Raw genomic sequence first — 17,021 nt, 5'->3', positions numbered from 1 at the left:
TCCACGTGGATCAGTCATTTATGAAACCACAGATGGGAATGGTGCATGTTTCACTGCTATGTGTGACTCAAATGGGGAAATAATAAGAATTATTACTGAATCCTGTATAGCTTCAACTACAACACCTTTCACTTTCACAACTACACCTGAAACTACTAAAACAACAACCATATCCCCAAGTACATCTACACAAACTTACACCATCTCAACAACTACTGTCACATCAACACCTACAACTCTAATAACAACAATATCAACAGAGACATCCACAATCACACCAACTACTGGCACAACAGAAACAACAACACCTACAACTGTTACAATTACACCTACGTCAACAGAAACACCATCTACAACTACTGGCACAACAACAACATCAACAGAGACATCCACAATAACACCAACTACTGTAACAACAACACCTACAACTGTTACAATAACACCTACGTCAACAGAAACACCATCTACAACTACTGGCACAACATCAACAGAGACATCCACAATCACACCAACTACTGTAACAACACCTACATCAACAGAAACAACAACATCTACAACTGTTACAATAACACCTACGTCAACAGAAACACCATCTACAACTACTGCCACAACAACAACATCAACAGAGACATCCACAATCACATCCATGACTACCACACCAATTACTGTAACGACAACACCTACATCAACAGAAACAACACCATCTACAACTGTTACAATAACACCTACATCAACAGAAACACCATCTACAACTAGTACTACTACAGTTACAACAACACCTTACACCTGTATTCGTTGCGAATGGTCAAGCTGGATTAATAGCAACACACCCAGTACAGAGCCAGAAGGATTCGAAACTGAACCCATTGATACATTGTGGAATTCTGGAAAGATAACCTGTCAGAACCCAGAAGAGATTAAATGTAGGGCAGTGGATTATCCACAAAAATCCCTGCAAGATTTGAGACAAATAGTATATTGCAATACATCATTTGGACTGTCATGTTCAAATGAAGACAATGCAGATGGCATGCCACCACTTTGTTATAATTATGAAATAAGTGTAAAATGTTGTGAAGACATTTGTATTACCTCTACAATGTCCCCAAGTACACCAACACCAACTACAGTTACATCTACATCAACATCAACAGAGACATCCACAATCACACCAACTACTGTAACAACAACACCTACAACTGTTACAATTACACCTTCGTCAACAGAAACACCATCTACAACTACTGGCACAACAACAACATCAACAGAGACATCCACAATAACACCAACTACTATAACAACAACACCTACAACTGTTACAATAACACCTACGTCAACAGAAACACCATCTACAACTACTGGCACAACATCAACAGAGACATCCACAATCACACCAACTACTGTAACAACACCTACATCAACAGAAACAACAACATCTACAACTGTTACAATAACACCTACATCAACAGAAACACCATCTACAACTAGTACTACTACAGTTACAACAACCCCTTACACCTGTATTCGTTGTGAATGGTCAAGCTGGATTAATAGCAACACACCCAGTACAGAGCCAGAAGGATTTGAAACTGAACCCATTGATACATTGTGGAATTCTGGAAAGATAACCTGTCAGAACCCAGAAGAGATTAAATGTAGGGCAGTGGATTATCCACAAAAATCCCTGCAAGATTTGAGACAAATAGTATATTGCAATACATCATTTGGACTGTCATGTTCAAATGAAGACAATGCAGATGGCATGCCACCACTTTGTTATAATTATGAAATAAGTGTAAAATGTTGTGAAGACATTTGTATTACCTCTACAATGTCCCCAAGTACACCAACACCAACACCAACTACAGTTACATCTACATCAACAGAGACATCCACAATCACACCAACTACTGTAACAACAACACCTACAACTGTTACAATAACACCTACGTCAACAGAAACACCATCTACAACTACTGGCACAACAACAACATCAACAGAGACATCCACAATCACATCCATGACTACCACACCAATTACTGTAACAACAACACCTACATCAACAGAAACAACACCATCTACAACTGTTACAATAACACCCACGTCAACAGAAACAACATCTACAACTAGTACTACTACAGTTACAACAACACCTTACACCTGTATTCGTTGCGAATGGTCAAGCTGGATTAATAGCAACATACCCAGTACAGAGCCAGAAGGATTCGAAACTGAACCCATTGATACATTGTGGAATTCTGGAAAGATAACCTGTCAGAACCCAGAAGAGATTAAATGTAGGGCAGTGGATTATCCACAAAAATCCCTGCAAGATTTGAGACAAATAGTATATTGCAATACATCATTTGGACTGTCATGTTCAAATGAAGACAATGCAGATGGCATGCCACCACTTTGTTATAATTATGAAATAAGTGTAAAATGTTGTGAAGACATTTGTATTACCTCTACAATGTCCCCAAGTACACCAACACCAACTACAGTTACATCTACATCAACATCAACAGAGACATCCACAATCACACCAACTACTGTAACAACAACACCTACAACTGTTACAATTACACCTTCGTCAACAGAAACACCATCTACAACTACTGGCACAACAACAACATCAACAGAGACATCCACAATAACACCAACTACTATAACAACAACACCTACAACTGTTACAATAACACCTACGTCAACAGAAACACCATCTACAACTACTGGCACAACATCAACAGAGACATCCACAATCACACCAACTACTGTAACAACACCTACATCAACAGAAACAACAACATCTACAACTGTTACAATAACACCTACATCAACAGAAACACCATCTACAACTAGTACTACTACAGTTACAACAACACCTTACACCTGTATTCGTTGCGAATGGTCAAGCTGGATTAATAGCAACACACCCAGTACAGAGCCAGAAGGATTTGAAACTGAACCCATTGATACATTGTGGAATTCTGGAAAGATAACCTGTCAGAACCCAGAAGAGATTAAATGTAGGGCAGTGGATTATCCACAAAAATCCCTGCAAGATTTGAGACAAATAGTATATTGCAATACATCATTTGGACTGTCATGTTCAAATGAAGACAATGCAGATGGCATGCCACCACTTTGTTATAATTATGAAATAAGTGTAAAATGTTGTGAAGACATTTGTATTACCTCTACAATGTCCCCAAGTACACCAACACCAACTACAGTTACATCTACATCAACAGAGACATCCACAATCACACCAACTACTGTAACAACAACACCTACAACTGTTACAATAACACCTACGTCAACAGAAACACCATCTACAACTACTGGCACAACAACAACATCAACAGAGACATCCACAATAACACCAACTACTGTAACAACAACACCTACAACTGTTACAATAACACCTACGGCAACAGAAACACCATCTACAACTACTGGCACAACATCAACAGAGACATCCACAATCACACCAACTACTGTAACAACACCTACATCAACAGAAACAACCACATCTACAACTGTTACAATAACACCTACATCAACAGAAACACCATCTACAACTAGTACTACTACAGTTACAACAACCCCTTACACCTGTATTCGTTGTGAATGGTCAAGCTGGATTAATAGCAACACACCCAGTACAGAGCCAGAAGGATTTGAAACTGAACCCATTGATACATTGTGGAATTCTGGAAAGATAACCTGTCAGAACCCAGAAGAGATTAAATGTAGGGCAGTGGATTATCCACAAAAATCCCTGCAAGATTTGAGACAAATAGTATATTGCAATACATCATTTGGACTGTCATGTTCAAATGAAGACAATGCAGATGGCATGCCACCACTTTGTTATAATTATGAAATAAGTGTAAAATGTTGTGAAGACATTTGTATTACCTCTACAATGTCCCCAAGTACACCAACACCAACACCAACTACAGTTACATCTACATCAACAGAGACATCCACAATCACACCAACTACTGTAACAACAACACCTACAACTGTTACAATAACACCCACGTCAACAGAAACACCATCTACAACTACTGGCACAACAACAACATCAACAGAGACATCCACAATAACACCAACTACTGTAACAACAACACCTACAACTGTTACAATAACACCTACGTCAACAGAAACACCATCTACAACTACTGGCACAACATCAACAGAGACATCCACAATCACACCAACTACTGTAACAACACCTACATCAACAGAAACAACAACATCTACAACTGTTACAATAACACCTACATCAACAGAAACACCATCTACAACTAGTACTACTACAGTTACAACAACCCCTTACACCTGTATTCGTTGTGAATGGTCAAGCTGGATTAATAGCAACACACCCAGTACAGAGCCAGAAGGATTTGAAACTGAACCCATTGATACATTGTGGAATTCTGGAAAGATAACCTGTCAGAACCCAGAAGAGATTAAATGTAGGGCAGTGGATTATCCACAAAAATCCCTGCAAGATTTGAGACAAATAGTATATTGCAATACATCATTTGGACTGTCATGTTCAAATGAAGACAATGCAGATGGCATGCCACCACTTTGTTATAATTATGAAATAAGTGTAAAATGTTGTGAAGACATTTGTATTACCTCTACAATGTCCCCAAGTACACCAACTACAGTTACATCTACATCAACAGAGACATCCACAATCACACCAACTACTGTATCAACAACACCTACAACTGTTACAATAACACCTTCGTCAACAGAAACACCATCTACAACTACTGGCACAACAACAACATCAACAGAGACATCCACAATAACACCAACTACTATAACAACAACACCTACAACTGTTACAATAACACCTACGTCAACAGAAACACCATCTACAACTACTGGCACAACATCAACAGAGACATCCACAATTACACCAACTACTGTAACAACACCTACATCAACAGAAACAACAACATCTACAACTGTTACAATAACACCTACATCAACAGAAACACCATCTACAACTAGTACTACTACAGTTACAACAACCCCTTACACCTGTATTCGTTGCGAATGGTCAAACTGGATTAATAGCAACACACCCAGTACAGAGCCAGAAGGATTTGAAACTGAACCCATTGATACATTGTGGAATTCTGGAAAGATAACCTGTCAGAACCCAGAAGAGATTAAATGTAGGGCAGTGGATTATCCACAAAAATCCCTGCAAGATTTGAGACAAATAGTATATTGCAATACATCATTTGGACTGTCATGTTCAAATGAAGACAATGCAGATGGCATGCCACCACTTTGTTATAATTATGAAATAAGTGTAAAATGTTGTGAAGACATTTGTATTACCTCTACAATGTCCCCAAGTACACCAACACCAACACCAACTACAGTTACATCTACATCAACAGAGACATCCACAATCACACCAACTACTGTAACAACAACACCTACAACTGTTACAATAACACCTACGTCAACAGAAACACCATCTACAACTACTGGCACAACAACAACATCAACAGAGACATCCACAATAACACCAACTACTGTAACAACAACACCTACAACTGTTACAATAACACCTACGTCAACAGAAACACCATCTACAACTACTGGCACAACATCAACAGAGACATCCACAATCACACCAACTACTGTAACAACACCTACATCAACAGAAACAACAACATCTACAACTGTTACAATAACACCTACATCAACAGAAACACCATCTACAACTAGTACAGTTACAACAACCCCTTACACCTGTATTCGTTGTGAATGGTCAAGCTGGATTAATAGCAACACACCCAGTACAGAGCCAGAAGGATTAGAAACTGAACCCATTGATACATTGTGGAATTCTGGAAAGATAACCTGTCAGAACCCAGAAGAGATTAAATGTAGGGCAGTGGATTATCCACAAACATCCCTGCAAGATTTGAGACAAATAGTATATTGCAATACATCATTTGGACTGTCATGTTCAAATGAAGACAATGCAGATGGCATGCCACCACTTTGTTATAATTATGAAATAAGTGTAAAATGTTGTGAAGACATTTGTATTACCTCTACAATGTCCCCAAGTACACCAACTACAGTTACATCTACATCAACAGAGACATCCACAATCACACCAACTACTGTATCAACAACACCTACAACTGTTACAATAACACCTACGTCAACAGAAACACCATCTACAACTACTGGCACAACAACAACATCAACAGAGACATCCACAATAACACCAACTACTGTAACAACAACACCTACAACTGTTACAATAACACCTACGTCAACAGAAACACCATCTACAACTACTGGCACAACATCAACAGAGACATCCACAATCACACCAACTACTGTAGCAACACCTACATCAACAGAAACAACAACATCTACAACTGTTACAATAACACCTACGTCAACAGAAACACCATCTACAACTACTGGCACAACAACAACATCAACAGAGACATCCACAATCACATCCATGACTACCACACCAATTACTGTAACGACAACACCTACATCAACAGAAACAACACCATCTACAACTGTTACAATAACACCTACATCAACAGAAACAACATCTACAACTAGTACTACTATAGTTACAACAACACCTTACACCTGTATTCGTTGCGAGTGGTCAAGCTGGATTAATAGCAACACACCCAGTACAGAGCCAGAAGGATTAGAAACTGAACCCATTGATACATTGTGGAATTCTGGAAAGATAACCTGTCAGAACCCAGAAGAGATTAAATGTAGGGCAGTGGATTATCCACAAAAATCCCTGCAAGATTTGAGACAAATAGTATATTGCAATACATCATTTGGACTGTCATGTTCAAATGAAGACAATGCAGATGGCATGCCACCACTTTGTTATAATTATGAAATAAGTGTAAAATGTTGTGAAGACATTTGTATTACCTCTACAATGTCCCCAAGTACACCAACACCAACACCAACTACAGTTACATCTACATCAACAGAGACATCCACAATCACACCAACTACTGTAATAACAACACCTACAACTGTTACAATAACACCTACGTCAACAGAAACACCATCTACAACTACTGGCACAACAACAACATCAACAGAGACATCCACAATCACATCCATGACTACCACACCAATTACTGTAACGACAACACCTACATCAACAGAAACAACAGCATCTACAACTGTTACAATAACACCCACGTCAACAGAAACAACATCTACAACTAGTACTACTACAGTTACAACAACACCTTACACCTGTATTCATTGCGAATGGTCAAGCTGGATTAATAGCAACACACCCAGTACAGAGCCAGAAGGATTCGAAACTGAACCCATTGATACATTGTGGAATTCTGGAAAGATAACCTGTCAGAACCCAGAAGAGATTAAATGTAGGGCAGTGGATTATCCACAAAAATCCCTGCAAGATTTGGGACAAATAGTATATTGCAATACATCATTTGGACTGTCATGTTCAAATGAAGACAATGCAGATGGCATGCCACAACTTTGTTACAATTATGAAATAAGTGTAAAATGTTGTGAAGACATTTGTATTACCTCTACAATGTCCGCAAGTACACCAACACCAACTACAGTTACATCAACGTCAACATCAACAGAGACATCCACAATCACACCAACTACTGTAACAACAACACCTACAACTGTTACAATTACACCTACGTCAACAGAAACACTATCTACAACTACTGGCACAACAACAACATCAACAGAGACATCCACAATCACACCAACTACTGTAACAACAACACCTACATCAACAGAAACAACAACATCTACAACTGTTACAATAACACCAACGTCAACAGAAACACCATCTACAACTACTGGCACAACAACAACATCAACAGAGACATCCACAATCACATCCATGACTACCACACCAATTACTGTAACGACAACACCTACATCAACAGAAACAACACCATCTACAACTGTTACAATAACACCTACATCAACAGAAACACCATCTACAACTAGTATTACTACAGTTACAACAACACCTTACACCTGTATTCGTTGCGAATGGTCAAGCTGGATTAATAGCAACACACCCAGTACAGAGCCAGAAGGATTTGAAACTGAACCCATTGATACATTGTGGAATTCTGGAAAGATAACTTGTCAGAACCCAGAAGAGATTAAATGTAGGGCAGTGGATTATCCACAAAAATCCCTGCAAGATTTGGGACAAATAGTATATTGCAATACATCATTTGGACTGTCATGTTCAAATGAAGACAATGCAGATGGCATGCCACAACTTTGTTATAATTATGAAATACGTGTAAAATGTTGTGAAGACATTTGTATTACTTCTACAATGTCCCCAAGTACACCATCACCAACTACAGTTACATCTACATCAACAGAGACATCCACAATCACACCAACTACTGTAACAACAACACCTACAACTGTTACAATAACACATACGTCAACAGAAACACCATCTACAACTACTAGCACAACAACAACAACAACAACATCAACAGAGACATCCACAATCACATCGATGACTACCACACCAATTACTGTAACAACAACACCTACATCAACAGAAACAACACCATCTACAACTGTTACAATAACACCTACATCAACAGAAACACCATCTACAACTACCGGTACAACAACAACTACATCAACAGAGACATCCACAGTCACATCCATTACAACAAGTACTGGGACATTGACATCTACACCAACGGAAACCACACCAACTACAACTGTTACAATAACGCCTATATCAACAGAGACATTCACAACCACTACTGTCACACCAACTACTGTAACAATGACACCTACGTCAACAGAAATATTATCTTCAACTAGTACAATCACTGGCACAACACCCACATCAACAAAGTTCACTGTGGAAACAGGGACAACTCTCAACATCACCTCAATAACTCGTCACACACCCCAGATATGTGAGTGCACATATTTAAATGCAACATACTCAGCGGGTAAGTGCTATTTAACAATTATCTTTTAAAGTTTTCCAAATTTACAGTGTTTAAATCTTTCATATGTGTACATTACCTTGACCCTACATTAAATTCAAGTTCCACTTTTTAAAAAAAAAAAGTATCTTATTGTTTACCTTCCTTACACATCCTTTTATTATAATTAAAGAGTCAACAATCTACAATCGAACAGATAAAGCAGGTTGGTGCTATACTGCCTACTGCAACTCCACCTGCGATATAGTGAAACAGTCTCAGCAATGCTTAACACCTCCAACAAATGACTGTCCACAATTTAAAAGAAAGGTAATTTCATAAGAGTACAGTAGCAGTACACACGTATACTGCAACACTTACAATTTCTACAAATTTTGTATTTTTTGTATTATTTTTTTTAAATGAACAATACAAAAATAGCCTAGAATGATTATTTGTTATTAATGCAACACTAAATTAATTACGTATTGCATAACTACTAGATGACTGGAGTACTAATTGTTAAGAAAATCATTTAAAAAAATACCTGAAATTAATTATAATTCATTTTTTGATTAATCTCTCTTTATCGATCCAATTGTGTCATACAGCATAAGGAGTCCTGGATTGAAGACTGCAAAAACAAAACATGCATAAATGGCAATGTCACCTCAAGACCTCTACAGTGTGAAAAATCTGACATACCTACATGTACTAATGGAATTAAACCTAAGAAGGTGTTATATAACAATGGCTGCTGCTTTAAGTATGAGTGTGAATGTGAGTTTATGCCATGCTCAAGGACATTTCATTAATATGAAATATTATCAAGTAAATGTCATTAATATAAAAAAAAATTGTCCTAGCCAGTGCCTTACATTTACTTTTAGTGTAATTTGTTTTGGCAGGTAAATGCAGTGCTTGGGGTGACCCACATTACAAAACATTTGATGGAACATACTATGCTTTCCAGGGAAACTGCACTTATGTTTTGTTCCAAGAAATCATCCCAAGATACAATATCAGTGTCCATGTTAAAAACTATTATTGTGATGTTATAAATAATCTCGCCTGCCCTGAGTATGTGGTTGTGAACTACAAATCTTATCAAATCAAGCTGACAAGCAACACTAAAGAGATCCAGGTAAGTCTTAGGACTACAGCAAAACATTCACAGGTTTCTTATTGAATATAAAAATAGCTAAAAATGTACTCTAGAGAAAAATTGTCATGATAATACAGAAAGCCCTTGTTACCCTCAGGTCTATGTTAATGATGAAATGAAACAACTAACTTACATAAATAATGACTTCTTCATCACCACCTCTGGCATGGTAGTAATTGTGAACATCACTGAAATCAAAGTAGACATTTCTGTGAATCATCAAGGCGTTGAGATCAATCTCCCATTCTCCTACTTCCATGGTAATACAGAGGGACAGTGCGGTGAGTACAGATAGAAAAATATCTGTGAGATGTGTACAAAGTAGAATACTGTATGTGTCAGTTTCATTTTACATTTGCCAGTGCAAAAAAAAAAGAAAAGAATTCTCTCTACCTGAATGTTAATTATAAATTTATTTTGAATTGTCATGTTGTCAATGTTTGAATTCAGATTAACTATAATTAAAACTAAATTTTTTAGGGGTTTGTGACAACAACCGTAAAAATGACTGCAGACGTCCTGATGGACAAGTTGACCCATCATGTGTGAACATGGCACAGCTTTGGATGGTCCCCCCAGGATGCAAAATACCTCTACCTCCATCTCCAACTCCAACTACAACTCTGAAACCATGCAATCCAATGATTTGTGATCTCATCAAAAGCGAGTAAGGAAAAGCAAAAAATGTTAATGACTTCTGTTAACTGATTATTACAAAGTGTTTTTTCCTTTTAAAGGTAAATGCAAGTAAACTGTCATCATTTACTTACCCTCAAGTTGTTCCAAATGTGTTTGCCTTTCTTAATTCGGTACAAAAATAGAATAAACAAAGTCATACAGGTTTGAAAGAACATCATGTTGGAATTTTAATTTTTGGCTGCACTGTCCCTTTAAGATGCCTGAAATCAAAGGTATATGTTTCTTCACAGTATGTTTATGAAATGCCATGAGGTCATTCCTTATGAAAGTTATTATGAGGCATGCAAATATGATGTGTGCCACATGGGAAAGACCTCTATTGGCTGTACCAGTCTGGAGGCATATGCTCTGCTATGTGGCAAAGAAGGTATCTGTGTAGACTGGAGAACATCAAATGAACTCACGAAAAAGTGTGGTAAGCAGAATGAGCCTAACCATTTGAGTGTTTTTTTTTATATTTTGTACTTGAGAGGACCCTGACGCGTAATTGTCATTGATTTCTGTAACAGAATACAAGTGCCCCAGTCACAAAGTCTATAAGGCATGTGGTCCTAAAGTTGAAAAAACCTGCAGTACAAGGTAATCTCCCATCTCATATCTACAAAACAAGTCCTTAGTAAGTGCAGCAATTGTAATACTTAATTATCTGATGTGCTTTTGTTTACTCGCAACTAGGTACAATGATATATTTGTGGAGAAAGACTGTCAAGACAATGACTGTCATCAAACAGTTATGGAAGGCTGTTACTGTCCTGACGACAAATATCGAGTTAGTTCAACGACAGATACCTGTACATCTTATTGCGGTAAGCCATGTTGCTTCATTTACGTACTGTAGTTACTTATTTTCTCTGTTTGCTAGATTAATGCACTTTCACGTCTTATTTCCACTTATTTTGTTTTCATTCCCTCCATGTAGATTGCATCGGCCCTGATGGATTACCTAGACAAGTAGGTATAGGCAAAACAAGATATTTTAAAAAAGAAAATCAATGTTGTTCAAAACATTTCAATAAGCATTTGCAATTCATAATCATCAAAAATTCCTAACTATCATCTATTTGCTTTTCCTTCTGCAGCCTGGGGATACATGGACCATGAGCTGTCATGAATACACATGCTCCAATGAGACCTTTGGTATTAAAACTGCGCCTGTCGGGTGTCCAGCTGAAAGGCCCTGTGAACCAGAACAAAAGAAAGTGATTGAAAACTGCTGCCCAACTTGTGGTGAGTCAAGAATAAACTTGTTTGATGGTGCATCATAACAAGCAAGATAATACATTTGAAGCAAATAAATATTCACAATTACTGCCACCACTGAACTATCTGTACATGAATGCATTCAAAAGTCAATTATAAGGACTCCCCATTTCTCAACCCATTTAGTATGTGATCTTGAGCTGTGTCTTCAGAAGAAATGTGATGTGGGATATGAGTTGGCAGCAAACAAATCTGAAGACAGTTGCTGTCCACCCTGTGGTAATTCTTGCATATTATTCTGTATTATTTAAATGTTAAACAATTAGAAAGTGAGTCATTCCTATCAGCAGCAGTAGCTTTTGAGTCCATGTATTTCTATAAAAATGCAATCTGGAATATAAAATGTTCTATTTTTTACATGGCAAAAATAGCAACAGCCACTCAAAGCAGTAGTGTAATTATTTAAAAAGCAAATTACTATCATTTCCATCTTTACACAATGTGAGTTTAATATTTTATTAAGATATGTGACGAAGACATGAAAATGTACTGCATAACACAAATGACACTTCTTAAATTGACTTTATTTTTTGCTATAAAAAAAATCTAAAGTAGCAGAAATTGTTATTGAACCGATTTAATGGCTTATAAATATTTTTTTTTCTGATTTTCAGTGCCCAAAGACGTATGCGTGTACAATAACACTGAGTACCAGGTGAGCTGCTTCATTTGTTTAGTCTAGTGCTTTCAAACGATTAATCGCGATTAATCGCATCCAAATTAACGTATTTGTTTACATAATAAATGTGTATACTGTGTATATTTATTACGTATATATAAATACACACACATACAGTATATATTTTGAAATTATTTCCATGTATTTCCATGAATATATTTATATTCATATAATTGATATTATATAAAATATTTTAAATGTATAAACTTAACATATTTTTCTTAAATATATACATGCATGTGTGTGTATTTATATATACATAATAAATATATACAGTACACACACATATATTATGTAAACAAAAACTTTTATTTTGGATGCTATTAATCGCGATCAATCGTTTTGAAATCACTACTTTAGACTAATAAATAAATCCTCATATTTAAAATGGAACAAAAGAAAATACTGTTAAATAGTGTTAATATTTTATTATTATCTCTGTTTTCTTTCTAGCCTGGAGTTCAAATCCCAACAGATCCTTGTGTCGAATGTAACTGTCTAATGGATAAAGACTCACAGACTCAACTACATCTCGTCACGTGCGCTTCTATAGCCTGTGCACCTTGCCCTGATGTAATAATTACAATTTATTCTTGTGAACCATTATATCAACTCATTCATATAACTGAACTTCTAAACTATAGGTATATAAACATCTAAATAATAAAATGGCTTTTTGTACTCCAAGGGCTTTCTGCCTGTCAAACAAGAAGGAGAATGCTGTGAAACATGCAGGCCAAATAGCTGTTTTTATACTGCGCCAGACGACACCACACATACTCTCAAGGTGCATATTCTCAAACTTTTCTTCACACTTTCAGTTCACCAGATCTGTTCAGCAATTCGATCCTTTTTTTGTTTGTTTGTTTGTTTTTTGTAGATTGGAGACACGTACAACTACAAATGTGAGACTGTGACCTGTCAACAAATTAATGACACATTCGTGATAGAGAAGACCATACCAAACTGTCCTGAGATCAATCCATATGAGTGTGTGCCTGTGAGTTTAATATCTTTAGCTCAAGTTGCAAACATGACACACTTGTTCCGTTTGTTTCTATCTTCCAACACTGAAAGGTAAAGCATAGTTGTTCTGTAGTGCTTAAATAATTCAGCTTAAAAGGTGTTGTAACTTCTGTCAACATTTACTCACCCATAAAAGAAGATATTTTGATGTTGCTTCGAACACCATTGACTCTGTACAGACAAAACCATTTGGATAATATTTTGCTTTATCATAATTGCACAGGTTTGGAACAACACAAATTATGAGTGAACTATCCCTTTAATTATGAATATGATGTTTAAACAAAGCCCTATTTGTTCATACAGGGAACGCTGAGACTTGATGCAGATGGATGTTGCAATACCTGTAAGAAATTGTTCCATTGTTAAAACTTTCTTATGGTCCTGCTTTTTATAAACAAGTCCCAGTATTTTGAATTGTTAAAAAAAAAAAATTATATTACCTCTAATATCTCAGGTGAGATCAAGAACTGTGTTCGTGTGAAGAACACCACAGATGTTACTGTAAATGACTGCAAGTCCATCCACCCCATAGAAGTGACTTCCTGCAGTGGTCACTGTGACACAGAATCAATGTGAGAGCACACTAACATGGGATTTCTTGTTAAATATACTTCATACTTACATACTCATATTGAATGATTGTTAATTCCAGCTGTAAACAGGGCTATTACATCTTTATCACAGACTTGTATATTAGAAGTGGTTTTTATACTCGGTTTTTATACTCATCTGACTGGTGTTTTTCTTGGAAATCCACATAGGTATTCAATGGGTGCCAACATCATGATGCACAGCTGTTCTTGCTGTCAGGAGATGAAAACCAGCATTAAAAAAGTGCAGCTGAAGTGTTCTAATGACAGTGTGATCGATCATGACTACGTCTACATAGAGAGCTGCAAATGCACTCCAGTTACGTGTGAAAACCAGAAGACCCGTGGATAAAAGATCCCGTTCAGTCTGTCTGCTATACTGCTACAATTCCAGATAAACTGCAAAACACACATATATATATATATTGGTTATATTGGTGAAAGATGGGACTATTCAGCTTTTTGTTCTATAACTATTATCTCTCAGGGCATTTTCGGGGCATTTTGTTTCTTCTTTAGCAATGCAAAATAAAATTCTTTACATTTCATTCTTGTGAAATGAATGATGACTATAATAAAGCAAAATAAATGGCAAAAAACAGTATAATGGACTTTTTTTTCTCCCAAAATGATCAGGAAATAAAAACTGGCATCAGCACTTAGCATCAGCTAACATAAAACATGTTTTTTTAAATTGTAATGTTTCATGTAATTCCAAAAAAACTTCAAAGTGAACAAACCTAAATGAACAATGAACAATAGTTTATTTATGAAGTAACATTAAAGGGGTCATATGATGCTTTTTTAAAGATCATTATTTTGTGTATTTGGTGTAACAGAATATGTTGACATGCTTTAATGTTCAAAATACAAATTATTTTTAAAATACTGTACATTATTGTAAGTCCTCTATGCCCTGCCTCTCTCAAACTTCTACAAAGCCCCTCCTTCCGACAAGCACAGCCTGCTCTGATTGGCCAACTGACCCAGAGCATTGTGATTGGCCGTACACCACAAGCATGAGTCGGAAATGTAACACCCCTTTCCATAATCATTTAATAATGTCCTTAGTTTTACCATCAGTTCAAGCCCGAGAGGGGAACAGAGTCGCATGACAGACACACTGATGATGCTCATATGTATTTGCACACACAAGCCGCGGTTGTGATGTGACCGTGTCTCCCTCTCTCTCTCTCTCACACACACACACACGACGCTGCGCTGTGACCCTCTCAATTCAATTCTATTCATAATAGCAAATACTTAAACTAATAACAAAAAATACAGGTGCTAGTTCAGAAGCGCCAGATTGTCATAGCAAAGTCAGAATTACCTTCTCTTAAGAAGGTAAAATGACGTCAAAAATATTTGCATGTGCAGGGTAAGATTTGTGAAAGTGCAATTCGCATTTCAAGCATAAGAAAAAAAAAGATTTTTGTAAGTGTAATTCATGTATTGTGAAACTGCAACTTCATGCAAAGGCAAAATAAATATGATCTGTATTCTTCTGACTTCCATTTTTCCACACTTTTGGCACTGTTGTTTCGCCCAAATACAGCCAAAAGTATTGAAAGCCTGTGCGCAGTGTTTTGCAAGCGAAAAACAACCGCATCAAAAGCTGTAAAACGGATTGACAGCGTAAAACCAATATGTGTGGAGAAAAAAAATCGTTGCAATTGTCTAAATTGTCAAAATGTTTAATAGCGCTTTGTCTCCATATTTGACTATAATGCAAACACTGACACTTCAAATCAAATCAATATTTAAAAAACTACAACTACTTTGACAAAATTTAGTCTTTAATAATGTCTAAATATATGCATCTAAATGAAAAAAAAATAAAATGCAAAGTAACTATATCTGAATCAAATGTTCCCAGAAACCATGAAATACACAGTAATGTTGATATTTTTATATGGTTATACAGCCATCTAGTGGTTACACATTTCATTACAGATGGTAAATGCATAATTTAGAGGTAAATATTTAGTACAGTAAAATCTCCTTTAAAAAGTAGTTGAGGGAAAAACAAAAATCTGGCATCAACCCTGATCAGGAGACATGGTAAAATTATGCATAGTAGTGCAGATACTTTCAGTAGCATCAACATTAAGATTAGCATCAAGGGACGTGCTTTTACATCAGTGAGAGGTGGTGTACAGATGTAACTCCTCAGGGCTGCGTTCTCTCCCCACTGCTCTTCTCCCTCTACACCAACGACTGCACATCTAAAGACCACTCTGTCAAGCTCCTGAAGTTTGCAGACTGATCGGCCTCATTCAGAATGGTGACGAGTCTGCTTACAGACAGGAGGTTAAGGAGCTGGCTGTATGGTGCAGTCTTAACAACCTGGTGCTCAAAACTGTGGAGATGATCGTGGACTTCAGGAGAAACCCCCCTGCACTCCCCCCACTCACCATCATGAACAGCACTGTGACTGCAGTGGAGTCATTCAGATTCCTGGGCACCACCATCTCTCAGGACCTGAAGTGGGACAATGGCTGTGTTCGAAATGCCATACTATCATACTACTCTTACTATTTCTGCAGCATCCAGTATGTATGCTGCTCATA

The 17,021-nt window shown here is 36.9% G+C and overlaps 1 protein-coding gene across 1 annotated transcript in view; it reads left to right on the top strand.

Moving 5' to 3' along the window:
* The window catches only part of LOC306867923 (uncharacterized protein), a 31,939-nt gene extending 16,599 nt beyond the window's left edge, over nucleotides 1–15,340 (top strand). Inside the window, exons 27-56 of the mRNA XM_079413876.1 lie at nucleotides 181–755; nucleotides 1,131–1,487; nucleotides 1,869–2,103; nucleotides 2,485–2,861; nucleotides 3,237–3,587; nucleotides 3,969–4,319; nucleotides 4,689–5,039; nucleotides 5,421–5,771; nucleotides 6,135–6,638; nucleotides 7,020–7,254; nucleotides 7,636–8,060; nucleotides 8,416–9,050; nucleotides 9,220–9,356; nucleotides 9,638–9,806; nucleotides 9,935–10,170; nucleotides 10,289–10,472; nucleotides 10,672–10,858; nucleotides 11,121–11,305; nucleotides 11,400–11,469; nucleotides 11,566–11,696; nucleotides 11,810–11,841; nucleotides 11,970–12,117; nucleotides 12,277–12,369; nucleotides 12,765–12,805; nucleotides 13,283–13,402; nucleotides 13,518–13,616; nucleotides 13,710–13,829; nucleotides 14,162–14,201; nucleotides 14,313–14,430; nucleotides 14,620–15,340. Of these exons, the coding sequence (XP_079270002.1) occupies nucleotides 181–755; nucleotides 1,131–1,487; nucleotides 1,869–2,103; nucleotides 2,485–2,861; nucleotides 3,237–3,587; nucleotides 3,969–4,319; nucleotides 4,689–5,039; nucleotides 5,421–5,771; nucleotides 6,135–6,638; nucleotides 7,020–7,254; nucleotides 7,636–8,060; nucleotides 8,416–9,050; nucleotides 9,220–9,356; nucleotides 9,638–9,806; nucleotides 9,935–10,170; nucleotides 10,289–10,472; nucleotides 10,672–10,858; nucleotides 11,121–11,305; nucleotides 11,400–11,469; nucleotides 11,566–11,696; nucleotides 11,810–11,841; nucleotides 11,970–12,117; nucleotides 12,277–12,369; nucleotides 12,765–12,805; nucleotides 13,283–13,402; nucleotides 13,518–13,616; nucleotides 13,710–13,829; nucleotides 14,162–14,201; nucleotides 14,313–14,430; nucleotides 14,620–14,800 (7,038 nt within the window). The 3' untranslated portion in view covers nucleotides 14,801–15,340. The remainder of the gene's footprint in view (nucleotides 1–180; nucleotides 756–1,130; nucleotides 1,488–1,868; nucleotides 2,104–2,484; nucleotides 2,862–3,236; nucleotides 3,588–3,968; nucleotides 4,320–4,688; nucleotides 5,040–5,420; nucleotides 5,772–6,134; nucleotides 6,639–7,019; nucleotides 7,255–7,635; nucleotides 8,061–8,415; nucleotides 9,051–9,219; nucleotides 9,357–9,637; nucleotides 9,807–9,934; nucleotides 10,171–10,288; nucleotides 10,473–10,671; nucleotides 10,859–11,120; nucleotides 11,306–11,399; nucleotides 11,470–11,565; nucleotides 11,697–11,809; nucleotides 11,842–11,969; nucleotides 12,118–12,276; nucleotides 12,370–12,764; nucleotides 12,806–13,282; nucleotides 13,403–13,517; nucleotides 13,617–13,709; nucleotides 13,830–14,161; nucleotides 14,202–14,312; nucleotides 14,431–14,619) is intronic.
* The last annotated feature ends 1,681 nt before the right edge of the window (nucleotides 15,341–17,021 follow it).

The sequence above is a fragment of the Barbus barbus genome (genome assembly GCF_936440315.1).
Source record: "Barbus barbus genome assembly, chromosome: 50".
Lineage (NCBI taxonomy): Eukaryota > Metazoa > Chordata > Actinopteri > Cypriniformes > Cyprinidae > Barbus > Barbus barbus.
The sequence above is the reverse complement of the archived record's forward strand: the minus strand, read 5'-3'. Positions and strand labels throughout refer to the sequence as shown.